Source organism: Oratosquilla oratoria, chromosome 9 (assembly GCF_046742065.1).
Source record: "Oratosquilla oratoria isolate Oo_2021 chromosome 9, ASM4674206v1, whole genome shotgun sequence".
In the NCBI taxonomy this organism is placed as follows: Eukaryota; Metazoa; Arthropoda; class Malacostraca; order Stomatopoda; family Squillidae; genus Oratosquilla; species Oratosquilla oratoria.
In genome coordinates this window covers 67,688,856-67,716,146 of record NC_134785.1, presented here as the reverse complement: position 1 = coordinate 67,716,146, position 27,291 = coordinate 67,688,856, and the positions used below count along the sequence as shown (strand labels likewise).

General features: G+C 40.5%; 1 protein-coding gene across 1 annotated transcript; it reads left to right on the top strand.

The window, feature by feature from the left end:
• The first annotated feature begins 8,736 nt into the window (after positions 1 to 8,736).
• On the top strand, positions 8,737 to 26,066 carry LOC143028517 (protein Mo25-like). The gene is made up of 6 exons (XM_076190727.1): positions 8,737 to 8,889; positions 9,544 to 9,711; positions 19,126 to 19,244; positions 20,693 to 20,861; positions 22,748 to 22,912; positions 23,619 to 26,066. Exons 1-6 carry the CDS (start codon positions 8,779 to 8,781, stop codon positions 23,907 to 23,909), a joined length of 1,023 nt encoding a protein of 340 aa, XP_076046842.1. The 5' UTR covers positions 8,737 to 8,778; the 3' UTR covers positions 23,910 to 26,066.
• The last annotated feature ends 1,225 nt before the right edge of the window (positions 26,067 to 27,291 follow it).

Sequence of the window (27,291 nt, the reverse complement as noted above, 5' to 3'; positions counted from 1 at the left end):
TAGGTTTTCATTGCCAGGGTGGCTACGAATAGAAGTGCAGCGGTAATTATCAAACTCTATCTAGTGTTAGACCCATCCTTGACTATGCAGTACAGTTTTGGTCTCCTTCCTATAGAATGGATATCAGTTCACTAGAATCAGTACTGAGGAGAATGACCAAAATGATACATGGGCTCAGAAATTTACCTTAAGAGAACAGGCTTAAACACCTTAACTTACATTCTCTGGAAAGATGCAGAGTGTAGGTTGATCTAATAGGTGTTCGAGTGGACTAAAGGCTTTAACAAGGGTGATGCAGAAAGGTTATTATAGTAAGACAATAGGGTAGGACTCATATTAATGGATTTAAATTGGACATATTTTGATTTAGGAAGGAAATTGGCAAGAACTGGTTTACCAATAGGGTGGTCAACAAATGGAATAGACTTATGAAAATCCATGTGAACAAGTTGTATAGACACGGTAAAGGAAACATGGACTGGAGGTGAAGCTTTATTCCTGACGTTTCGTCTAACGACTTTCTCAAAGGAATGAGCATACTAGAAACATACAGAGATTATAAACCCGCCTTATGGCTCAAGGGGGTGTACGAGCGTATAGCGCTGCGTCCTGATTGGCCCGCTGAGACAGCCAATCACGAAGCGCTATATTCGCTGAAGATTTGGCCCAGGTGAAGCTCCCAGCCTTATTGTTGATATTCGGACGAGTGGTGATGTACGCAGCTTCTATAGATTTTCTGATCTTCTTATCCATACCTTCGTGTAGAATCTCGGCTCGGTTCCATTGTGGGAGGTGCCCAGACTCGTCAACATGCACCACCATTGCGTTGGTGAGTCTATGGTGACGGAGGTCGGCCTTATGCTCCCTGATTCTAGTGTTAAGGCCCCTCTTAGTCTCTCCGTAGTATGCTTTATCGCATGATGTGCATGGGATCTTATATACGACGCTGTCTTCTCTCCCCCTCATCTTAGTCCCGCTTTTTAACATGTCACCAATCTTCGTTCCCGATGTTACGAATAGACTTAGTAACCATGTAGTGAGTGCTGAAGCTATCAGTTGTTTTAAGAAACAAAACTTTATGGATGGGGATGACAGGTTGAAAGGGACATGGAACTGGCTAGTGTAGGCCTTATGGTCTCTTGCAGCCTCCTTTATTCTTGTGTTCTTACAAGGAAGATAGCCAAAGTCAAAGGCATAAATACATTCCCACCCATTTCATCCTCACATACTCCTCTCCCATTCACCACCCCTCCCTCCCTCCCTTCTTTTCTTGGCTCTTCCTAGATGACCTGTCATCCCTGCATCTCACCCACTCCCCTGAATCAGAAGCAGTGTAGCACATGCACAACAAGGCCTCTTCATTTAATCTCCTCACGTAGAAAAAGAGAAAATGGGGAGAAATCCCCTTGGGCTTCGCCAAAACATCATTCACACATACTCCTTCACCCCCAACCCCTCCCTTCCTTGCATAACAACATCATCCATACACAACCATTCTCCACTCACTCTTCTCCCTTCCTTCCTCAGCAAACATTCCCCTGTTTTACCCCCATCCATCCATCTCATCCTTGGTCACCCCTGCATGTTCACTCCCTCACCTCTGCCTTTCATACCTCTTTTATTTAATCTTTCTTCACTCATTCTTTCCAAATGTCCAAACCATCCCAATACCCTTTCATCAGTCCCTATCTCAAAAACTCCCTTTTCATTCTCACTCTCCTTCTCACCTCCTCGTTTCTGACTCTGTCCAGCCTATTAACCCCTACCATATTTCTTGGCATTTCATCTCAAGCACATTTAAACTCTTCCTCTCTTATGTTCCATGTGTCTGCCCCATGCAGTGCAGTCGGCACAATCACCCCATCATACAATCTTCTCATAGGATCCATTCTCAATGTCTATTTCTCATTACACTTTTTAGTCCCCCAAGGCATTTACTTGTTTCAATCTACATTCTACCCCCACTTCCACTCTTCCCTTTCCTGTCACATTTGCACCCAAGTATCTAAAGCTATCCACTTCCTCCAGTCTCTCTCCCTTTATACTTACTTTTAATTTGTTGCCATATCCCCTTGTACATATCATCACCTTACTTTTACCCACATTTATCTTCAACTTCCTTCTTTTACACACCTTCCCAAACTCTCACTAACTTCCTTAAGGGAGCATTGCATCGCTTTATAGAGTAGGTGAAATTAAATTTTCAGATATATATTTAATGAACTTGAGTATAATTACCCCTTACATTAGTGTATAATTCAATTCCTCAGGGTATTGTCTTTCCTCCCATGTATGTATAAAGCATAGTGAAGATATAGTGAAGCTTTAATTACTTAATGGAAAATCCTTCCACATTCAGCTTGGTATGAATTGAAACCTAAGAGTCTGGGGAACAAATGGTAATGAATACATTTTATCAAACTAAGAGGAGGCGAATGAAGTAGAGAAGAAAAGGTAAAAGGTGCAGATGGAGTGATGATAATGGAGGAGTAGGTAGTAAGGGGAAGATGGGCAGAATATTTTAGGGAGTTGCTTAAACCCCTTCCATACAGTGCCGCACACGTAGGCGTCATGGACTTAGATCTCGGTGGCAGCAGCCAATGCCAGCCGTACGACGTGTCGTAATAATACTCGCATCATAAAATATAGTCACCGCTTATATCAATCGTTCTCTCTTCACCCGTGAATTTTTGATAACCATAGAAAATGTGATTACAAAAGAATTAGAAAGAATGTCATTATGGAGGGGCGACTACAATAAATATAATCAAGACGCCGATATGGCAGCCTCGCGAATACACTCGCTCCCCATGACGCCTACGTGTGCGGCACCGTATGGAAGGGGTTAATGTGAAGGAGGATAGGGAGGGAAAGATAGCTGCAGTGGGAAATGCTAAGAAAATGAGAGTGATGAGTGAGGAAAATGGAGGAGAAATAAGGAAGGATGAAGTGAAGGCAGCAGTTAAGATGATGAAAGCAGGTAAGGCACCTGGTATGGATGGATGCCATGCAGAATGTCTTAAAAAAGGAGGTATAGTGATGGTGGACTGGCTGGTGAGGTTATTTAATGTTTGCTGGAGAGAAGGTAGAGTGCCAGAGGACTGGAGGAGTGCTTGTATAGTTCCACTTTACAAGGGAAAGGGGGACAAGTGTGAATGTAGTAGTTTCAGAGGGATTAGCTTGTTAAGTGTAGTTGGGAAGGCTTATGGGAGGATCTTGATTGAGAGGATTAGGAGAGGAACAGAGGGAGTAATTGGTGAGGAACAGTGTGGATTTAGGACGGGTAGAGGTTGTGTAGATCAGATTTTTGTGGTAAGACAGATATGTGAGAAAGCTATAGGAAAGGGGAAGGATGTTTTCTGGGCCTTTATGGATCTGGAAAAGGCTTACGACAGGGTAGACAGAAAGGCACTGTGGGAGGTTATGCAGATATACGGGATAGGAGGAAAGCTTCTCGGAGCTGTCAAGAGTTTTTATGAGAGTAGTAGAGCTTGTGTCAGGATTAGAAATGGAGAGAGTGAGTGGTTTGAGGTAAAGGTGGGACTTTGTCAGGGATGTGTTATGTCACCCTGGCTGTTCAACTTATACATGGATGGGGTGGTGCGAGAGGTGAATGCAAGGGTAGTGGGTCAGGGATTGGAGATGGTTAAGGAAAATGGAGAAAAGTGGGAGGTGAGCCAGCTGTTGTTTGCGGACGACACTGCGCTTGTGGCAGGATCGGAGGAGGGATTGAGGAAGTTGGTGACAGAGTTTGGGAGAGTGTGTGATAGAAGAAAGCTAAAGATAAATGTGGGTAAAAGTAAGGTGATGAGATGTACAAGGGGTGAAAGTGGCAGTAATCTGGAAGTGAGCATTAAGGGAGAGCAACTGGAGGAAGTGGATAGTTTTAGATATTTGGGTGCAAATGTGGCAGGGGAAAAGGTGGAGTGAAGGTGGAGGTAGAATGTAGATTGAGAGAAGCGAGTAAATGCCTTGGTGGTTTAAAAAGTGTAATGAGGAATAGAAATTTGGGAATGGATGCTAAGAGGAGACTGTATGAAGGAGTGATTGTGCCAACAGCACTGTATGGAGCAGAAACATGGAACATAAGAGAGGAAGAGAGAAGGAACTTGAATGTGTTTGAGATGAAGTGTCTGAGAAGTATGATGGGGGTTACTAGGCTTGATAGAGTGAGAAATGAGGAGGTGAGGAGGAGAACAGGGGTGGAAAGGGAGCTGGGAGATAGGGTTGATGAAAGAGTATTAGGATGGTTTGGACACATGGAAAGAATGAGTGAAGAAAGACTAGTAAAGGAGGTATGGAAGGCAGATGTGGAGGGAGTGAACATGAGGGGATGTCCTAGGATGAGATGGATGGATGGGATGAAGGGGGCTTTGGGGAAGAGGGGAATGTCTGTTGAGGAAGGACAGGAGAGGACAGAAGACAGTGGTGAATGGAGAATGGTTGTATATGGAAAATGTTGTGATGCATGAGGTGGAATGGACGGGGGAGTGGGGGGTGAGGTTGTGTGTGTGAGCAAAAATTTTGACGCAGCCCGAAGGGATTTCTCCCCGTCCTCTCCTTTATATGGGGGGACAGAGAGGGGGGGGTCGCCGATTTAATGAAGCGGCCTTGCTGTGAATGTGGCTGTGTCTTGCGACACTGCTTTTGACCCAGGGTAGTGGACAGGGTGCAGAGATGACCCGTCATCTAGGAGGTGCTAAGATGGGAGGGAGGGTGGAGGGGTGTGGAGTGTTTTCGGGGATGGAATGGGTGGGAGTGATTTTATGCCTTGTCCTTTTTGGCTACCTCCCTTGTAAGGGAGAAAAAGCCTTGGTATATGTATTATGTAATACCTCTGAATTTTTATTTATTTGTTTTCTGAATAATTCCAAAAGGCTGCAAAATTCAGGTTTCATAGATAAAAAAAAAAAATCTTTTATCTTTTAACATAGAAAATAAAGAGCATGGTGTTTTCTTTCAAATGAAACAAAATAGTAAAAAATCCAAAAAGAACAACTGAAGGTAATACAACAGAAAATACAAAAAACATTAACTTTACAGGATAGGGGATTTAAATTTGTGGCCATTTGTTTGATGGTTGCAATGTATAGCAAATCTCCAATATCCTCTTTGCTGATGAGGTGTGAGTGGTGTGGCATGGGTGGAGGAGGTGTAAGGTGGGCGTGGCTAGTAGATACTTGCGGAGTGCTGAGTGCAGCTGTAGTGCTTTTCTCCTCTTTTTCCTTCTTGTTTCTATCTCAGGCACTCACGGGCCCTCTCTATATTCTGCCGCTTCACTCTCTTGTTTCTAATTTTCCCATGATCACAGCAACAATACAGGGCGAGGAATCAAAATTGTGGCGTACGGTGAGAGCGTCAGGAGCGACGTCACCTTACTTTGAACTTTTTGGAGCACTGATGGCCTGTCCACTGTCTTTGTGGGATATGCTGGTGGGAGGAATTGCCAAATATCTCCACAAACACAATTCTGTAGCAAAAAACGAAATAGCAATAGAAATGTTGATATTATTTCAATATACAGAATGATTTTTATGCAGTGGAATTGCCAGAGTTGTATTTTATCTATTCTGTATAATAAAATAGAAATGAAATACAACTATATAACTTTGTGTGAGTGTTGCCACCATCATAGAGATTCTCTTGAAATGTTTACCTAAAATTATCTCATGTACCAGAATTTTTTCAAATGTTTGCTGGTGAAGCTCCCTTAATCCCTATGATCCTGCTACAAGTGGCAGTGTTGTCAGCAAACAACAACTGGCTTATCTCCCATTTTTCTCCATATTCTTTAACTATTACTAATCCCCCAGCTCATTACCCTTGTTTACCTCTCACACACCCTCATCCATGTATAAATTGAACAGCCAAGGCAACATAACACATCCCTGGCAAAGTCCCACCTTTACCTTAAATCACTCTCTCCATTTCTGATTCTAAAACAAGCTCTACTACTCTTGTAAAAACTCTTGACTGCTCTTAACAGCTTTCTTCCTATCCCATATATCTGCAATACCTCCCACAATGCCTTACTGTCTACCATCTAAGCATTTTCCAAATCCATAAAGGCCCAAAAAACATCCTTAACTTTTCCTAAAGCTTTCTCATATATCTGTCTTACCACAAAAATCTGACCCACACAAACCCTAACTGTCCTAAACCCACTGTTCTTCACCAATTACTCCCTCTGTTCCTCTCCTAATCTTCTCAAAACCTTCCCTTAACCCTTCCAAACTACACATGGCAAACTGATCCCTCTGAAACTACTATATTCACACTTGTCCCCTTTTCCCTTGTAAAGTGGAACTATACAGGAACTACTTCAGTCCTTCGGCACTTTACCCTATGTCATATAAACATTAAATATCCTCGCAAGGCAGTGCACCATCACTGCACCTCCCTTTTTTAGACACTCCACATGATACCCATCTAACCCAGGGGCCGTACTTGCTCTCATCATTTTAATAACTTCACTACGGGAATTTAATATCGCGGGCAGAAGCCAATGCCAGCCGTACAACGTGTCTTAATAATACTTGTATCATAAAATATAGTCACGGCTTATATCGATAGTTCTCTCTTTCACCCGTGAATTTTGAAAACCACAGAGAATGGGATTAAGAGCTGATTAGAGAGAATGTAAAAACACAGGGGCAACTACAATAAATATAATCAAGATGCCGATATGGCAGCGTCGCGAATCCACTTGCTCCTCATGACGCCTACGTGTGTGGCACCGTATGGAAGGGGTTAATAATTGCTTTCACCTTATATTTCCTTATTTCTCCCCCCTTTTCCCCCTTCATCACTGTCACTCTCTTAGTGCTTCCCATTTGCAACTACCTTTCCCTCCCTATCCTCTTTCATTTGCTTAACTCCTTAAATTACTCTGCCCATCTTCTTACTGCCATCTCTTCCATTATCATCTCTCCTTCTGCACCTTTTACCTTTCCTTCTCTACTTGATTCCCCTCCCCTTTCTTAATTTCCTTCCAAAACACCTTTTTATTACTTTCAAAAATTTCTGTCAAACTCTTACCTCATTCCACATCTGCTCTCCTTTTTGCCTCCTATGCTTAACTTCTTTTCTTTTTACCTCTTGTATGATTATCTCATCCTGTTTTGCAGCCAAACTGTGAATGCTTATTTCTTTTCTGCAACCTTCTTTGTTTCATCCCATCCTCCTTGTTCCATTTACCATCTATGCACACCTTGTGACTCCCTCCTTGAAACATCCCCATTCCTCCTCCACTCCTAGCTCTACTCAATCCTTCACTCACTCCCACTCTTCTCTTGTCTTCTTGTATTTCTCCTTTTTTTTTCTCATTTAAGCAGTTTACTCAAAGCACCTCCCTACCTTCAGTCCTTTTCTTCTTTATCTATTCTCCACTCTCAACTCTTCCACCAAAAAAGGATCTGATATATTACCACTCTCTCCCCAAGAACATGTACATCCAAAACTCTCCCTAAACTTCTCCAGGTTACCACTATATAGTCCATTAATGCCCTATCTACCATTCTTCCATCCATCCTCTCCTATGTGTACATATGCTTGACTTTCTTCCTTAAACACTGTGTTTGCTATCATCAACTCTCAAGATACATCTCCACCATCAACTCTCCATTATGATTGTTTCCTGGCACACCACTCTTCCCAACCACTCCATCTATTGGTTCATCTTCTACCCAAGCATTAAGATCTCCCAATACCACTACATTGACACTTCTCCCTAAATCTTTTATGCACTTGTATAGCTACCCCTTATCACCCTCATCCTCTCTTCTCTCCTGACAACCTCCCAACTTATCACCCTCATCCTCTCTTCTCTCCTGACAACCTCCCAACTACACTCCCAAACTCAAACTCACCCCTCCCTTTCAACTTGGTTTCACTCAGTGCCAACACATCCATATTCCCACAAACATACTGCCTATATTTTTCCTTTTACTCTCATCTGTACCACATCCACACACATTAAAAGACACCTTAGGGTTCTGCCTGGAAACCTCCTCGCAGACCCTCCTATGCCTTTGCTTCTTTTAGGAACGTTTCCTTTGGGGCTACAGAGAGTATGATTAGTACTATCCATGTCCCAGTTTTGTTGCCTTTTATGACTCAAGTGGGAACACTGTAGTTATATTCCTTCTCCCCTACCACAGGGTTCAGCAAAAAAGGAAATTTATATTCATAGAAGTGGTACAGGACAATATTAAGAGTGGGGGACATTTTAACAGATGGACAGTCACAGTATAGTAAAGTAGTATAATTTCTCCCTGAATAGTGGTTTCCTCCAGCTCTCTTTCCACCTCTGTTCTCTGCCTCACCTCCACATTATTCACTGTATCTTTGTAAAATGTCCCAAAAAAATTTATAGGTCTGCTTATTTGTTGTAGATATATTATGGGACCAGTGATAGGTATGCTAGTGATGGTCCTGCAAGATGGAAGTCAGAGAGAAACATTTCCTTGTCACCCATCTTCAGTAACCTTTGTACACCACTTCTCTATCAGCTTCATCTGTATTTCCTCCCCCTTACCTTATCACATAAGGATTGTAGGTAGCTGACAATGGCTTCCCATTACTAAAAACCATCAACATAGAAACTGACCTTCACAAATACAGCAAAGACAACATTCCAAAGTTTCTTCTTGGAGATCTATGGGAGGGCTTGAGGATTGTTGCCTGCCATTGTAGGGCTGCAGGTTTCCAGTCAGAGAAAGTCAAAACACAAGTTTTCTTTGTTTTCAGGTGATGGTGTTATAGCAGGGACACATCAATATGCCGTTGTTTGGCAAAAGCCCAAAGAATCCACATGAGGTCTGTAAGGCTCTCAAGGATTCTCTTACATCTTTAGAGAGGTTAGAGAAAACAGATAAGAAATCTGAAAAGGTAAGTTATATTGTTAAATTGATCTATTTACAGTATATACCAAGGACTTTTTCCCCCTTTAAAGGGAAGTAGCCTCTCCTTCCTCTCTAAGTTTCCTTTCAAAACATCTTTTTATTACTTTCCAAATTTTCTCTTATACTCTTACCCCATTTCATATCTGCTCTTTTTTGCCTCCTTTGTCTTATGCTTTACTTCTCTTGGGAAAAATGAAGGGGTAGTAATATGGAAAGTCACAACCTACAGAACAGACAATATGTTCATGTAATATTGAGCTTAGAAATACCAGAACCTACCCCATGGATCTACAGAATGTATTTCCATAAAAACAAGTGTCCACAATTTTTTTTTAACCTATTTGTTGAATAAAATTGCTTAACAACTAAAATTAAGGCACAAATCATCAGTAATAACAAAATGGCTAATCAAGATAAATTTAAATTGAGCTCCTTCATGGCTCTGGGGGATTCCTTTGAATGAAATTTTCTGGCAGCATCCAGAATAAAGACACAAATCATTAGTAACGGTGAAAAGATTAAACATATGATAGCTGAACAATTCTGTACCAAACCATGAAACATATTAAACATTCCCAAGTACTTTGATTATAACCTTAATTACGAGGTGATAATTTTATTTCTCTTTGAATTCTTCCAGGTGCAAGAAGATGTCAGCAAGAGCCTTAGTCAAATCAAAACTATGTTGTATGGCTCAGGAGACTCGGAGCCCCAGACTGACATGGTCCTGGCACAGTTGGCTCAGGAGTTCTACAAAACCAATATGTTGTTGGTCCTCATACTCAACCTTCATAGAATAGATTTTGAGGTAAAACATGTAGTGTATGTATTTTTAATTAGATTTCAGCTAATGAGTAGTAGGTTGGTTGTATTTAGAATTATTAATACATTAGATCTACATACAGTGGAGAAGACTGCAAGAGACCATATGGGACTGCCTAGTATAGGCCTTATGGTCCCTTGCAGTCTCTTCCATATGTTCTTGTGTTCATACACTATCCTTTCTATATTTTTCTGTTCATTCTGTTACCCTGGTTCTTTCTTGGTGGAAACTCACAGTCCCCAGGAAATCAGTCACAGCCTGTAAGTCACTGCGTGAAGAGATTTTGTGGAGGTGTCCTGAGTGAGTGAGAATGCAGTGCAGTGTACCCCATGTCCCCTGTGTAATAGCTCTATTCAGGGCATCCAGTGTCCAGCACCAAGCTGATTCTGTGTTGGTACTTTTTCTTAGCATCCATTCCCAAATGTCTCTTTCTTATTGCACTTTTTAGTCCCCCAAGGCATTTATTTGCTTCTCTCTATCTACATTCTACTTTCAGCTCCACTCTTCCCTATCCTGCCACATTTGCACTCTTCCTACTCTTCTGTTTAGCACTATATAGTCCATTAAAGCCTTATCTACCACTCTTCCATCCACCAACCTCTCCCATATGTACTTATGCTTGACATTCTTCCTAAACACTGTGTTTCTTATCATCAACTCTAGACGCATCTCCATCAACCCTCCACTAAAAATTTTTCCTGGAACTCCACACATCCCAACCACTCCATCTATTGGTTTGTCTCCTACCATTGAGATCTCCCATTACCACTACATTAACATTTCACTCTTAAACCCTCTATGCACTCATTTAAATCTATAAAAAAAAAAAAAAAAAAAAATGTTTCACTACCAGGCCCACACATACTTACAAAGACCCAGATCTCCCTTCTTAGTTTCACCTTCCTCATCATTTTAAGCTTGAAGAAACCTAATACACCACACGCTTACCTAACTCTTCACTTACTAGTATAGGTACCCCTTCTCTCCCTTGTCCTCTCTTTACTCTTGACATCCTCCCAACTACACTACCATACTTAAACTTACCCCTCCCTTTCAATTTGGTTTCACTCAGTGCCAACATATCCATCTTTGTTCTCACAAACATACTGCCTGTCTTTTCCCCCTTACTCATCTGACCTACTTAATTGTAATATATAGGGAAGGAACTACTCATGGAGTGTTGTCACTTCTTCTCTGTCATTCAAATCCATTATGGTTTTAGATCAGACTAAGTCCTCCTGTGGGTCATTCCATGAGTTTGTGCATCTGTACAGAGAAGTATGTTTCTTGATGCCTTTCAGACATATGGTCTTTTTCTAGTTTGATTCCATGACATGTGATGCCCTCCTTTTCCAAACCTAGAGTGATGTGTTTAACCCAATATATTCATTGACCTTAACATTGTGATTGTGTCAAACACATTAAGTTATAGTGATAGTGTATTCAACAGGGGACCTTTTGGTTCATAATGAGGCTGTATGAAGAAGACTATAAAATGTAACAAAATTTTGACAACATATGTGCATGGAGCCAGTGAATTATTCAGTAGGAAAAGAATCTGTTACAAAAACAAAAGAGAAAGCTCTGAGTGTTGGTCACATTATATATCACCAAACACACATTCTGGCAAAATTGTAGGTGAAACATACATGCTATTGATGAACATAAACTTGGCTTTTCACTATTTGGATGAGGGTAGGAGAGAAAGCTCTGAGTGTTGATCACATTATCACCTGACAAACATTCTGGCAAAATTGTGGGTGAAACATACATAGTATTGATGAACATAAACTTTGCTTTTCACCATTTGGATGACTGGAGAAATAATAGAATGTCTGATACATCCTAGATTGGAGCATGCAGCAGTTGTGTAGTCTCTACATAAGATGAAGGATATAAACAAGACTGAAGGAATACAAAGACCAGTGACTAAATTGTTTCTCAGATTGAAACCATTAGATCTACCATTATAGAAAGAGAAAATAGTAAGAGGTTACTTTGTAGTAGTGTTCACAACATTAGAGAGAGCAGAGAAAACTGACATGAGATCTCATGATATAAAACAAGAAAGGGTTGCAAGGTTACAATGAAAGCTGCAAAGGCATCTGGGTTAAGTGGTCATCACGTTTAATGTCTGGTGAAGAGAGGAACATTCACAGTGGATTGGCTATTAAAGTAATTTAATGTGTGCCAAAGGGAGGGGAATGTGCCATATGACTGGAAGAGTGTATGTATAGTTATGTTATACAAAGGAAAAGGAGACAAATATAAATGTAGTAGCTTTAGAGGGATGAATTTGTAAAGGGTAGTTAGGAAGTCATGAAAAATGTTATGAGAAATAGATAATTGGGGATGAAATGTGAAGAGAAGGTTGTAATGGGAAAATGATTGTACAAACAGAATTGAATTGAGCAGAGACTTGAAATTTGAAGGATTGAAGGAGACAGAAAAGAGCCTAAATGTGTTGGAGGTGAAGGGTTTGAGAAGTATGGTGGGAGTTACAAAGATGGATAAAGTGAGAAATGTAGAGGTAATGTAGAGAACAAGGGTGAAAAGAGAGCTGTTGGATATGATAGGTCAGAGATTGCTGAGGTGGTTTGTACGTATGGAAAGAACGAGTAAGGAAAAGACTAACAGGAAGTAAGAGTGTGGAAGGTAGAAGTTGATGGATTGAACTTGTGAGGAGGACCAAGGAAGGGGTGGATGGGTAGGGTAAATGGGGCCTTGGATACAAGGAGAATGTTGAACAATGAAGAAAGTGCAAAAGATAGGACTGGGGTAAGTATGTACTGAAGCTGGTTTAGTGCTTCAGTATGCAACAACTGTCCTCCTTGTCCACTCATCTGTCAAGCAGATGAGAAGAACATCCCTTCAGGCTACATCATCCCTTTGTCCATTCACAGTCATCCTCTCTTTATCCCCGTGTTCTACACTCTTTTCTTCCTACTCAACAGAGACACCATGTGCATCCAAAGTTCTTTTCACCCTATCCATCCATCATGGTCTTAGTCTCCTTGAGCTCATTCTAATCACATCTACCTTCCACACATTATTTGCTAGTCATTCCCTGTTCATTCTTTCTGTATACCCAAACCACCCCAACACTGTCAGTAATGAAAAAAATACATAAAGTGATCCAGTTTAGGATGATAACAGGACTAGATGAGTAATTGAATTCAGGAATGATGACTGGACTTTGGACAGACTGAACTTCATTATATACCTGCATAAAGTAAAGATGGATTATTTTTCACAGTTTTTGCTGGTGGCTTTATTGGAATGAATTGTGATATCCATGTATCTATATACCAAAGGCCTCTTCTCCATATAAGGGAGGTAGCCAGCCAAGGCATGCTCCCACCCTGACCCATTCCACTCCCATCACCAACATGTATAAAGGGAGATGAATTGTGATAGAATTTGAATCAATTTCTTGAGCAAGGTCTTTGGTGAATATGGAAGAAGAATCATTGATCTTCTGTAATTTCCCCAAAATGGAGGTTTTCTCAAACCTTGGACACCATCTTATGAATATTATAGTATACATGGATATGAAGTCTTTGAAGTCTCATTGTAAGCCAGTTTTGACGGTTAGAAAAATTTTGCTCCTCTTTTTCTCACCAATCGACCACTAGCTTATAGATCCTTACATATGCTAAATGGTCTGTCTTTTATGTGCAATTCTCTTTCATGTTCAAAGTCATATAGGCACTAAATGAAAAGGATTTCTAGTACATTGTGAAAAGGAAGTGGCTTTACTATGATTATATATATTTTCCTTTGAGACCAGCAATAAGTACCTTGAAATGGTGATCCTGTAAATTGGACATCAGAAAATCATCTCCCCTTTTCATCATCTTCGAAACCTGTCAACATCTTCACTTCTGTCTAGATGTGCAGCCCTGAGAGGCTGACACTTGGTCTCCAGATGGCCCAAAATCTCTCAGTTTTGGTTGTATTTTCTCTATCTTTTCATACAAAGAGAGCTGACAGCTGATGATTGCTCTGTTCTAGCTATAACCCAGTAACAAAGAAACAGTCCCACACTAATCCAACACAGACAGTAGCCCAGTGTGTCTTCTTAGGCCGGCCACACATGTGCAGTTTAAACTGACAGTTACAACTGTTCAGTTATAACTGTCATTTGAAACTACACGCATGTGGGTATCTCAGTATCACTGAGATACCCACACACGTGCAATTTCAACTGACGGTTATAACTGAACAGTTGTAATTGTCAATTTAAACTGCATGTGTTTGGCTGGCCTTAGAGAGATTGATGGGGAGGGCCTGAGGACCATAGCCAACTGATGTGGAGTTATGGGTTTGCACTTAGTGAAACTCGAGGCAGCAGTTATTATATTTTTCATTCCTTTTGTTATAGCTGTTCACTAATTCTGTTTTGTAACATCATTTGAAAGTATTAATTCACACTGATTACATGTAGGCTTTATATCATCCTATTAATGACCTCACTAATTTCTGTCTGTACTTCTGTAATGCCCTTCATTCTTATTTTTATGTTGTCTTTCTTCCCTGTTTCAGTGGCCATTCTTGATGTGCAGAAGCTGTGTCTCGAAATGGTCTATCAAAATCTCCCCAATCCCCATGGTTACTCTCTTTTCTGCCGTATCTACTGTTTTATTCCTTTTATTCATTATCATCTTTCTCTATGTTCGCTCTCATTATTTATTCACAGTCTCTTACTATATTTCTCTTCATTTTCTAAAATTGCTTTCTTCTCTTCTCGTAACATAATAAGACAATCCTGTTCCACTATTCTCTTCATTATCATCCCCATTTTGAGGTATGTATGTCTCCCATTATTAAAACCCTTTTCAAATTTGTAGTTTAAGTAACATTAAACTTCCTCCACAGTCATCACAAAATGAAATAATCTTCCTCCTTGCTGTATATGACTTTTCAGTATAGTAGTCTACATCACATTTTTAATTTTGTACAGGAAATTTTTGGCTTGAGTTAATTTTACAGCCATATATTTCAAGTAGATTTTTGCATTCTGTTTTTAGAACAGTGGAAATTGCCTGGATATTTTATATTTTAATGAGAAATTTAAAGGCATCTCTACAAATGGTAAAATGAAGTAAGTAATTATTATTCATATGTATTTTTAGAAAGCATTAGAGGTCATTCATGTTAAAAAAGAAGGGTTGACACTGGTTTTTCTTTCAGCAGTTTGATTGTGTTTTCTTTTCTCTTTCTTTTTCTTGTTTGATATCAATAGAAATAATGTAAGATTTTTTTCTGTTACAAATACATCTGTAACATATTGGGAGGTAGAGTTCCTTATAGACATAATAAATGTTTCCTCAAGTTTCACCTATTAGAAATGGCTAATCTCCAGTTGCAAAGTTGTCCATGCACCATCTCTTTAGGAAGACACACTGAATTGCTATTCATGTTGTATAAGTGTGGGACTGTTTCTACATCACCAGTTTGCAGTACATCAATAATTTAAGTCAGCTTTAGTTGTTCTCAGGATTTACACATTGCACCTTTCTCAAGTGAGGAGCAGTGATGGTTACTTGCTTGTGGTGGTCCTGCATAATAGACAAAAGAGAATCGTTTCACTGCTGCTTATTCTTAAAACCCATCAAACCTCTTGTTTCTGTCTGGAGAAATACCTCCAAGGGTCTGGACACCCGTCTCAGGACTGGGCCCAAAATCTTTATCATTTGCAGTTGTATTGGAAGTGAAGATAACCTGCATGAAGTGGTCATGTAAGATGGACAATTGGACATCTTTCCACCCACCTACAAACCCTGTCAACTAACCTTCAGTTGGAGGTGCAGTTCCAAGTGGCTGGCATTTGGTCTTCAGACTGACCCAAGGTCTCTCTTTATCAACTTTGACTCTTATTTTGAAAAAAAAAGAAAAAAATAAGCACATGGAAATCAGACAACTTGTGACTCCTCACTTCTTTTATTTCCTTCAACCAATGACAGAAACTGTCTCGCACTATCACAACACTGGCATCAGTCCCAAGTTTCTTCCAGAGAGATCTATGAAGCCCCAAGGACTGTTGACAACTGCTTGGGGCTGAAGATTTCCAGTCAGCAAAACTCTAGGCAACAGTGCATCCATAATTCCTCCACCTTTTCACACATAGATTGATGACGGCCAGTGATTGCTCCTTTCCTACTTCTTTCAACAGGTGACACAGAAACTCCCACACTAATACATGAAAAACAGTCCAAAGTAAATTTCTTCCCAGAAAGATGTGTGAGAGAGCCCAGGGACCCTCATCAGACACTGGGGCTGTAGCTTTCTAGTCAATGAAACTCGAGGAAGAACCTGAATGTGCTTGAGATAAAATGTTAAGAAGTATGGTGAGGGTAATGAGGATAGAGAAATGCAGAGGTGATACGGAAAACATGTGGAAAGGGAGTTAGGAGATGGGTTCAATCAAAGAATGCTGGGATGGTTTGGGCATTTACAAAGCATACATACATATACCAAGAGCTTTTTCCACTTTACAAGGGAGATAGCCAAAGTCAAAAGGCATAATTCCCCTCCCACCCATTTCATCTCCTCCCACTCCACTCCCACTCACCACCCCTCCCTCCTCACCTCTTCTTGGATGACAGGTCATCCCTGTATCTCACCCATTGTCCTTGGTCAGAAGCAATGTAGCAAGACAGCAGGGCTTCTTCATGTAATTGGCACCCATCCATCCCCTCATGCAGAAAAAGAAAAGACTGAACGAAATCCCTTCAGGCTGCGTCAAAACACCATTCACACATAACGACTTCCATGTATCAAAGTATCATCCATGTACAACCATTCTCCACTCACTCCTATCTTCTGTCTCCCTTCCTTCCTCAACAGACATCCCCCTCTTTCTCAACACCCCTTTTACCCCATCCATCCAACTCATTCTTGGTAACACCCTCTTGTTCACTCCATCCACCTCTGCCTTCCACACTTTACTAATCTTTCTTCACACTTACCATGTGTCCAAACCATCCCAAAACTCTTTCATCAACCCTCTCTCCCAACTCCTTTTCTATCCCCACTCTCTTCATCTCCTCATTTCTCACTCTATCTAGTCTAGTAACCCCTACCATACTTCTCAGACATTTCATCTTGAGCACATTTAAACTTCCTCTCTTATCTTCCATGTTTCTGCCCCATACAGTACTGTTGGCACAATCACCCCCCTTCATACAATCTCTTCTTAGCATCCATTTCCAAATGTCTGTTTCTCATTACACTTTTTAATCCTCCAAGGCATTTACTTGCTTCTCTCTATCCATAAACTATCTCTTTGATACTTGTTTCCAAATTGCTGCCATCATCTCCCCTTGTACATCTCATCACCTTACCTTCAGCTTGTGGCAGGATCAGAGGAGGGATTAAGTTAGTGTTGGAGTTTGGGAAGGTGTGCAAAAGAAGAAAGTTGAAAATAGATGTGGTTAAAAGTAAGGTGATGAGATGTACAAGGGGAGAATGTAGCAGCAAATTGGAAGTGAGAGAGAGGGAGGAGGAAGTGAATAGCTTTAGACACTTGGGGTCACATGTGGCGGGAAAGGGAGGAGTGAAAGTGGAGGTAGATTTTAGATTGAGAGAAACAAGTAAATGCCTTGGAGGATTGAAAAGTGTAATGAGAAATAGATATTTGGGAATAGATGCTAAGAGGAGACTGCATGAAAGGGTAATTATGCTGACACCACTGTATAGGGCAGAAACATAGAATATAAGAAGAGTTTAAATGTATTTGAGATGAAATGTCTGAGAAGTATGATAGGGGTTACAAGGCTGGATAGAGTGAGAAATGAGGAGGTGAGGAGGAGATTGGGGTGGAAAAGGATTTGGGAGATAGGGTTAATGAAAAAGTATTGGTATGGTTTGGACACATGGAAAGAATGAGTGAAAAAAGATTAGTAAAAGTGGTGTGGAAGGTAGAGGTGGATGGAGTGAAAAGGAAATGATGGATGAGGTCAAAGGGGTTTTGAAAAAGAGGGGAATGTCTGTTGAGGAAAGAAGGGAGAAGATGAGATAGGGGTGAGTGGAGAATGGTTGTATATGGATGATGCTATAATGCATGAAAGGGAGTGGGTGAGGGATGGGAGAGTGGGTTAGGGAGTGGTTATGTATGAATGAATGTTTTGATACAGCCCAAAGAGATTTCTCCCAGTCTTCTCTTTGTCTGCATAGAGACCAGGGTCACCAATTAAATGAAGCAGCCTTGCTGTGGATGTGCTGTGTTTTGCTGCATTGCTACTGACCCAGGGCAGTGGGCAAGATGCAAGGATGCCCTATCATCCAGGAGGAGCCGAGATGATAGGGGTGGTCAATGGGAGTAGAGTGGGTACCTCCCTTGTAAGGGGGGAAAAGACCTTGGTGTCTGTATGGTTGAAAATATTTTGAGGCTGCAGATGTATGTGTGAGAAACTAAAAATGCTTGCAGCTGATAGTTGTAACTCACAAACTCTTCTACCAAGATGTTTGTCCATGTTGTTGAAAAAAGAAAGAACAAGAAAAAGAAAAAAAATCCAGTTTAACATGTTACAGTAGTGTAGTCCACATAGGATTGATGGTCATTAGATTGAAACAATCATTGGTGTTCTAAGATTTGTATCCATTTCATAAACTTAACCTTTGTTGAGAAAAATTATGTCTTCAACTTTTTATTATTATTATTTGAAATGAAGTGTCTGAGAAGTATGGTAGGGGTTACTAGGTTGGATAGAGTGAGAAACAAGGTGAGGAGGAGAGCAATGGTGGCAAAGGACTTCGGAGATAGTGTTGACGAAAGAGTATTGGGATGATTTGGACATATAGAATGATTAAAGAAAGATCAGTAAAAGAAGTGTGGAAGGCAGAGGTGGGTGGAGGGAACAAGAGAGGTTGACTGAGGATGAGATGGATGGATGGGGTAAAAGGGGCATTGAAAAAATAGAGGGGAATGTCTGTCAAGGAAGGAAGAGAGAAGACAGAAGATAGGGGTGAGTGGAGAATGATTGTGTATGGATGATGTTATGATGCATAGAAGGGAGTGGGTGGGGGTGGGGGAGATTAGGGAGTGGTTATGTGTGAATGATTTTTTGATGCAGCCTTAAGGGATTTCTCCTCACCTCTTTTTCTGCCTGAGATGGAGAGAGGGGGTCGCTGATTAAATGAAGTGGCCTTGTTGTGGATGTGCTGCATCTTGCTGGATTGCTCCTGACCTAGGGCAATGGGTGAGATGCAGGGATGTCCAGTCCACCATGAAGAACCAAGAAAAAAGGGAGAGAGGGAGGGGTGGTGGGTGGAGATGAAATGGGTGGGAGTGGAATTATGCCTTTTGACTTTGGCTACTTCCCTTATAAAGGGGAAAAAGCCCTTGATATATGTACTATTATTGTTATTATTATTTATTTTATTTTATTTTTTCAGGGTAAGAAGGATGTTGCACAGATATTTAACAACATTTTAAGGCGGCAGATTGGAATTTTGTCCCCAACAGTGGAGCACATTTGCACCAAACCTGAGATTTTGTTTACACTCATGAAAGGGTAAGTGTTCATGCTTATGCTTTATTGAATGATGCCATTATTTTTCTGTTGTGATAGTGATATATGTTTTGACTCAACCATCCCAAATATAAAAGGGAAAGGGCCTTTTATTATATGTATGCATACATGGCATGAACTTGAGGGAATGACCAAGAATGAAATGGATGGATGGGTGAAAGGTGCTTTAAACAAGAGAGGAATATCTGTTGAACAGGGAAAGAAGGCAGAAGATAGGTGTGAGTAGAGAAGGTCGTGTTTAGATACATTGATGCTATCCAAAGGAATGTTCACTTGGTTTTCTCAATTTTCCACATGAGTTGACTAGGAAGGAGGGTTGCCATGTAAATAAAGCAGCACAACTGTAAATGTACTGTGTCTTGCTGCATTGCTTCTGACCTGGATGGGAAAGGGTGCATGCCCTGGTGGCTACCTCCTTTATAAGGGGGAAGGGGCCTTTGGTATATAGATAGAATATATGTATATATTCTTGATATGAACTTTGATTTGAAAGTTGGGATAGCATGAAAGTGATTTATTAGATTTGTAGTTTTATTCTTAAGAGAGGAGTAGTTTAAATGTGTTTGAGATGAAATGCCTGGTAAGTATGGTTGGGGTTACAAGGTTGGATAGAGTGATAAATGAGGGGGTGAGGAGGAGTGTGGGGATGGAAAAGGAGATGGCAGATAGGGCTGATGAAAAAGTATTGGTATGATTTCTATAGACACATGGGAAGAATAAGTGATGAAAGATTAGTGAAAGAGGTGTGGAAGGCAGAGGTGGAGGGAGTGAACTTGAGAGTACGACCAAAAATGAGATGGATGGCTGGGGTGAAAGGGGCTTTGAGCAGGAGGGGAATGTCTGTAGAGTAAGGAAAGGAGAAGGAAGGAGATATGGATGAATGAAAAATGGCTGTGTATGCATGATAATTTGATACAAGGAAGGGAGGGGGTGGGGTATGAGGGTAGGGAAGGGTTGTTTGCAGATGATATTTTGACACAGCTCAAAGGGATTTCTCCCCTTCTTCTCAATTTTTCATATGAGGGGAAGAGAGGGGAGGTTGCCGATTAAATAAAATGGCCTTGCTGTGGATGTGATGTGCCTTGTTGCATTGCTTCTGATGCAGAGCAGTGGAGAGGAGTCGAGGATAGCCCTTTATCCATGAAGAGCTAAGATGAGAGGGAGGAAAGGGTGGTGGAAGGGAGTGTAATGGGTGGGGGTGGGTACTTGCCTTTTGACTTGGCTACCCCTTCTGTAAGGAGTAAAAAGCCGTTTGTATACTGTATAGATTGTCTTATTTGTATTAATATTTTTAGTTTCATTTGTTTGTCATTTTATATTTTGGTTTGTTCTCAAATTGTTGTAATTTTCATATACATTAGATTTTTTCTTCTTTTATTATATATTATTTATTTATTTATTTGTTAGTAATGTCATGCAATATTTAACAGGTATGAACATCAAGACATTGCCCTGCATTGTGGCACCATGCTTCGGGAGTGTGCACGCTATGAGGCCTTGGCACGTATCATCCTCTATAGTGACGACTTCTATAATTTCTTTAAATATGTGGAGGTTTCTACCTTTGATATAGCTTCTGATGCCTTCTCAACCTTCAAGGTGAGTGATAAATCTGAATGCTCATTCTGACTTTATATGCTTTCTTATGTTTAGGGGACATCCTAGGATGAGGTGGATGGATGGGGTGAAGGGGGCTTTGTGGAAAGATGGGAGAGGACAGAAGACAGGGGTGAATGGAAAATGGTTGTATATGGATGATGTTGTGATGCATGAGGTGGAATAGGCGGGGGGATGGGGGATGAGGTAGTATATGTGCGCAAATTTTGACGCAGCCCGAAGGGATTTCTCCCCATCTTCTCCTTTTATGCATGGGGGGATGGAGAGGGAGGGTCGCAGATTTAATGAAGCGGCCTTGCTGTAGATGTGCTGTGTCTTGCGACACTGCTTCTGACCCAGGGCAGTGGACAAGGTGCAGGGATGACCCGTCATCCGGGAGATGCTAAGATGAGAGGGAGGGTGGAGGGGTATGGAGTGTATTCAGGGATGGAATGGGTGGTAATGATTTTATGCCTTTTCCTTTTTGGCTACCTCCCTTGTAAGGGGGAAAAAGCCTTGGTATATGTATGTATATGTATGCATATACCAAAATGAATGTTTAATACGTTTTAATGAAGTTTGATGGGGTGTGGGAGGCTTGAGGAAAGGGGGAGTTTTAGATGTATGTGGCTGTGAAAGGATGTGTGGATGTATTGTAAAGAAAGCAAGTAAATATTAAAGTGTAATGTACTGTTATGAGAAATGGGTATTTAGGGATGAATGTGTAGAGAAGTATGAAAAGGAGAAGAGGATCAACCTATAACAAAGAAATGGATATTTAAGGATGAACGTGTAGAGAAGTGTGAAAAGGAGGAGGGGATTAACACATAACGAAGAATTGGAGGTAAACCTACTTTGGCAGTCAAGTCCTGCTGTGGAGATGTTGTGTCTTGTTGCATTGTTTCTGACCCAAGCAATTGGTGGGGGAGAAAGATGAAGAGCTTTTCTCCCCTTCGTAAGGGAGGTAGCCAAGTCAAGGCATGTGCCCATTCCCACCCTTTCCTCCCTCTCATCTTAGCTCCTCATGGATGATGGGTCATCCCTGTATCCTGCCTACTGCCCAGGGTCAGAAGCAATGTAGCAACACACAGTACACCCAGAGCAAGGCCACTTCACTTAATCGACAACCCCACCCCCCTTCTGTCCCCTCATGCAGAAAAAGAGAAGACAGGGAGAAATCCTTTTGGGCTGCGTCAAAATACCATTCGCACATAAGCACCCCATCTCCCACCCCTCCCATCCTTGCATAACAGTATTATCTATATACAACCATTCTCCACTCATCCCTATCTCCTGCCCTCTCCCTTCCTTGCTCAACAGACATTTCCCTCTTTCTCAACACCCCCTTCACCCCATCCATCCATCTCATCCTTGGTCATCCCCTCAAATTCACATCCTCCACCAGTGCCTTTCACACACCTTTTACTAATCTTTCTTAATTCGTTCTTTTCATGTGTCTAAATCATCCTAGTACTCTTTTATCAGCCCTATCAATCATCTCCTTTTCCACTCCCACTCTCCTCCTCACCTCGTTTCTCACTGTATCCAACCTAGTAACCCCTACCACACTTCTCAGGCATTGTATCTAAGACACATTCAAACTTTTTGTCTCTGCCTCTCTTAAATTCCAAGTCTGCCCCATACAAAGCTGTCAACACAATCACCCCTTCATAAATCTCCTCTTTGGATCCATTGCCAGATTCCATTCCCTTCACTGATGAGGTGCTAAAATGGGAGGGAACATAGATCAGTTCTTGGATTGATGGCAGATGAGTGTAGGCTGGATGCGTTTTGATTTAGCCACTCCCCCTCGGAAAGCAAAGGGGCCTTAGTTATGGATGTGTGTACCCATATATACATTTTATTCATATCTATGATTATCTTTTCAGGAACTGCTTACTAAGCACAAGATGCTTTGTGCTGAGTTTCTTGAGCAGAACTATGACCGGGTTTTTTCTCAGTATGAGGGACTCCTGCACTCTGACAACTATGTTACACGAAGACAGTCCCTTAAGTTGCTAGGTGAACTACTACTAGATCGACATAATTTTTCTGTAAGTGCAATGGTACATTTATCTTTTATCATTGTTTCAGTTTCATATGTAGAAAATGCCAGTGGTAAATGCATTGTCATCTTATATTAATTGTCCCAGATTTCTTTTACCTGAAATCAGCTCCCATAAAGGGCTGGCAAGGGTTCCTAAATTCTTTCAGAAAATTTACATATTATATGTATTGTTTAGTTACTGAGGTGTTTACTGGCAAAGTGGTCTAGAGTGTCTCTACTTGGGCGTAAGGTCATGGTGGAGGCGGATTAGTCCTGCTTGTCAATGAGTTCATAGTAAAGGTATACTACATTAAGTTCCCTTCAAAAAGCACTCCTGAAGATGGCACTATCCTAGCCCCCTCTGAGAGGGTGAGCTTGTGACTTTTTATTTATTTTATTTTATTTATTTATTTATTTTTTATTTATTTATTATTATATTTAGGAATTTAGGTTGTACGTGTGTGTCAAATAAATTAATACATGTATGTATAATTTATTATTATTATTATTATTATTGTCCTTGCCCATGGGAGAAGTTGAGCATTTAATTCAATCTGTGTGCTTTGAATCATGTTGGTTAAGGATAAGTCATGTTACTGAAAACTTGGGAGGGGTATAGACATTCTGCTTTGTCTAACTAATATTAGCTTTTTAAGATAGTTTTGAGTGTTTTTGACTGCTGATTTGTAACACGAAAATGCACTCCTTTCCAGGTGATGAAACGCTACATCAGCAATCCTGACAACTTGAAGCTCATGATGATTATGTTGAAAGAAAAGTCAAGGAACATCCAATTTGAGGCCTTCCATGTTTTTAAGGTGTTTGTTGCAAATCCAGATAAGCCTCGACCAATCCTGGATATTCTTCTTCGTAATCAGGACAAACTAGTTGAGTTTCTCTCACGGTTTCACAATGATAGATCAGAAGATGAACAGTTTAATGATGAGAAGGCTTATCTCATTAAACAGATAAAAGAACTCAAGCCTTTGCCCCCTGACCAGTAGGGAATGTGGATGTGGCTTATAAGATGCCAAGTTGGCCTGACAATGGTATTGGTGAAGAATGAGAGTTACAGTTTTGGCCTAAACAATGGTTATGATGGTTGTGGTGGTCATTCTTCTTCAGGTTTAGAAAAGAATAGCTTTGGTTTTAGCATGGAATATTTTGATACTGTTATTTGTTTTTAATTGATACGTGCTACAATGCCCAATTAACTAGCTCACACATCCTTCATATGTTGCACTGATTTTAGAAGAAGTTTGACCATGATGTTGTTGCAACTGGCCATAGAATATAAGCTCAGAGAAAAGTAAGGCTATCAGGTAAACAAGTTTGATGCACTTTTTGTTTAGCACCAGATTTCATTGCTGTGTTGGTGTTGTAAGCCAAGGAGATAGGCAAGGCAGTGTGGCTGTCTCTGGATGATCTGCCTACATGAAAGAGGGCTTTGCTTTTCCATACAAATCACAAACTACTTTGTGTGTTTGCTTACTTTGTTTTTTTTTTTTTTTTTTTTTTTTTTTTTCCTTCTTTTTCTTTTCTTTTCTTTTTCTTTTCTTTTATATTGTTTTATTCTATTTTATTTATTTATACCAGACATGGGACTCGCCTCCATGTCCTGGAGTAATAAAATGATTAAGCCATAGTTGGGGACCAAAACTTGCCATATCAAGTACTGTATGTATTCATTCAGCTGGAATTAGCAGGCTTGCAAAGATTTCTAAGGTTTGTGATTGGCATGGTCCCTGCAAATTGTATTTCATATAATTATCCTTTGTGGCAAATTATTTTATCATAAGCAGTTGTATTTAGTTACAAAGATATAACATATTGTATTATGAACATGACAGTAAGAAGACCATGAAAAGGAAAGAGAATTTTCTCCATAGTGCCCATAAGGTAGATGTTTGCAGGTTTGACTTGTTTTAGTGAAATTTTGTTTGTATATAATTGGATAAAGAGTATAACATGAAAGAGAGCAGTGTTGCTTAAAGAAGGAACAATCTTACAGGTTGTTAATGTTGCAGTACCAGGTGTGGGAGCTCTTGCTTTGACACACTTGTTAGATTTATCTTGCTCCTACATGTTAGAATCAAGTGTTAGGCCTGGTCAGATGTAGATAGCCCATAGTGGCTGAAGATGTATGATAGCAATTTCATTTGTAATAGCTGTATTTACTGACAGGTATTTCTTTATTTGAATAACCACATCCCAATGTCATAAATAAACTCCTCCATGCGTAGAATTCGTGATGTGTTGATTTAGCCAACTAATGCTTGAGAGTCAAGCAGATCAATATCATTGTGTCTTGTACCACTCTTGGACTGAAGAGGCTAGCACCATTCCCTTGCAGTGTAATGTGACCACCACCAACACCACCACCTGGTGTGGACACTAGTAACAGTATTGCTTGAATGTATTGCCCTGTCCCAGCTATGCTTGAGGACAGTACCACACAGCAGGAATCCAAGGCATGTGATTGCTCTACTTTTCATTTCTCTTTTGAGATTGTTGACTTGTATAATGTCATAGTTGATAGTGAACACAAATTCACATAAGTTTATCCTTTATTTCTGCAGCAGTTTGCCTTGAAGTTTTTATATGAGGGAAATATAACATGTACTGGTGCTGTGGAATGACTACATATGCTACTAAGGGTTCAATAATGTTTTGTTTTTGGAGAATCACAGTGACTTTACTACAACAAATTGTTGACACCCACAGACCAGATAAAGACCAAGTCCACCATAATCATGTTGAATAGTAAAAGCTACTGCAATAACTGCCCTCTAGTTATTGGATTGGTTTGTGTGTCATTAGTAAGCATTGTTTAACATTTCAGCTTTAAAGCACTACTGATCTAAAAAACAAAGCATTCACCAGCCAAATTTTTGTACCTTCATAACCTGATTGGTTAAAAAAAAAAAGGGGAATATATTTTTATGCAGTTCGTGCCCATCCTAGAATCTCTTCAGAATTGGATGATTTAGCAGTTGCAGCAAGGATTGTATGTGCATGGAACTGGGGAAAGGTTCACTCTAAAGTTCAACATGATTTTAGAAATACTGATTGTTTAAAATCTTTTCATGGTTACATATTGAATTTTCTAGTATGAACAAGGCCATCATTACTGAGAAAAATAAAGGGTTATATATAAAGGATCTTGATTATTATGACTCATCCTCAGGCTCTTCGAGTGTATTGTATTTTGTTGCCATTAACCACTGCTTCTGTATTTGGGGACAAAATTGTGTTGAAGAGATGGATTTATTAAAGTGTTCAAGGAGGGATTTAAAGTTAACAGGTGCAGATATGTTGTGCCTTGTGACACTGCTTCTGACCCAGGGCAGTGGGCAAGATGCAGGGATGACCCATCATCCAGAAGGAGCCAAGATAAGAGGGAGGGAGGGGGGTGAATGGAAGTGGAGTATGTGGGGATGGAATGGGTGGGAGTGGATTTTAAGTCATTGTTTTTTGGCTACCTCCCTTGTAAGGGGGAAAAGCCTTTGGTATATGTATGTAACAGCAAGGAGAAGTGAAAAGTGACCAACATTTTTCTGAGTGGAGAAAAATATCCAACAATAAAAGAATATTGTGTGACTGGACCATAGGGGGTGTCATGAAAATCCTTGGAATATTGTATGAATAATGCTTATGCAGTCAATACCCCATGAAGGTCTATGCTTAAGTATTATATATAGAATCTTGAGAATTGTTTTAATGATGGAGTAGCTTGAGTGAAGAAATTACTTTATTACTGCATTATTTGTTTTTAGGATATGGGAGATAGGGTAGATGAAAAAGTATTGGGATAGTTTGGACACATGGAAAGGAGTGAAGAAAGATTAGTAAAAGAGGTGTGGAAGGCAGAGGTGAATGGAGTGAACGTGAGGGGGCGACCAGAGATGAAATGGATGGATGGGGTAAAAGGGGCATTGAGCAAGAGAAGGATGTCTGTTGAGGAAGGGAGAATGCTGAAGATAGGGGTGAGTAGAGAATGGTTGGATGTGGATGATACTGTGATGCATGGCAAGGAGTGGGTGGGGATTAGGGAGTATATGGTTATGTGTGAATGATATTTTGATGTAGCCCAAAGGAATTTCTCCCTGTCTTCTCTTTTTCTGCATGAGGAGATAGAGAAGTGGGGTTACATCATACATACATATACCAAGGCTTTTTCTCCCTTACAAGGGAGGTAGCCAAAAAGGGAAAGGCATAAAATCATTCCCACCCATTCCATCCCTGAATACACTCCACACCCCTCCACCCTCCCTCTTATCTGAGCACCTCCTGGATGACGGGTCATCCCTGCACCTTGTCCACTGCCCTGGGTCAGAAGCAATGTCGCAAGACACAGTACATCCACAGCAAGGCCGCTTCATTAAA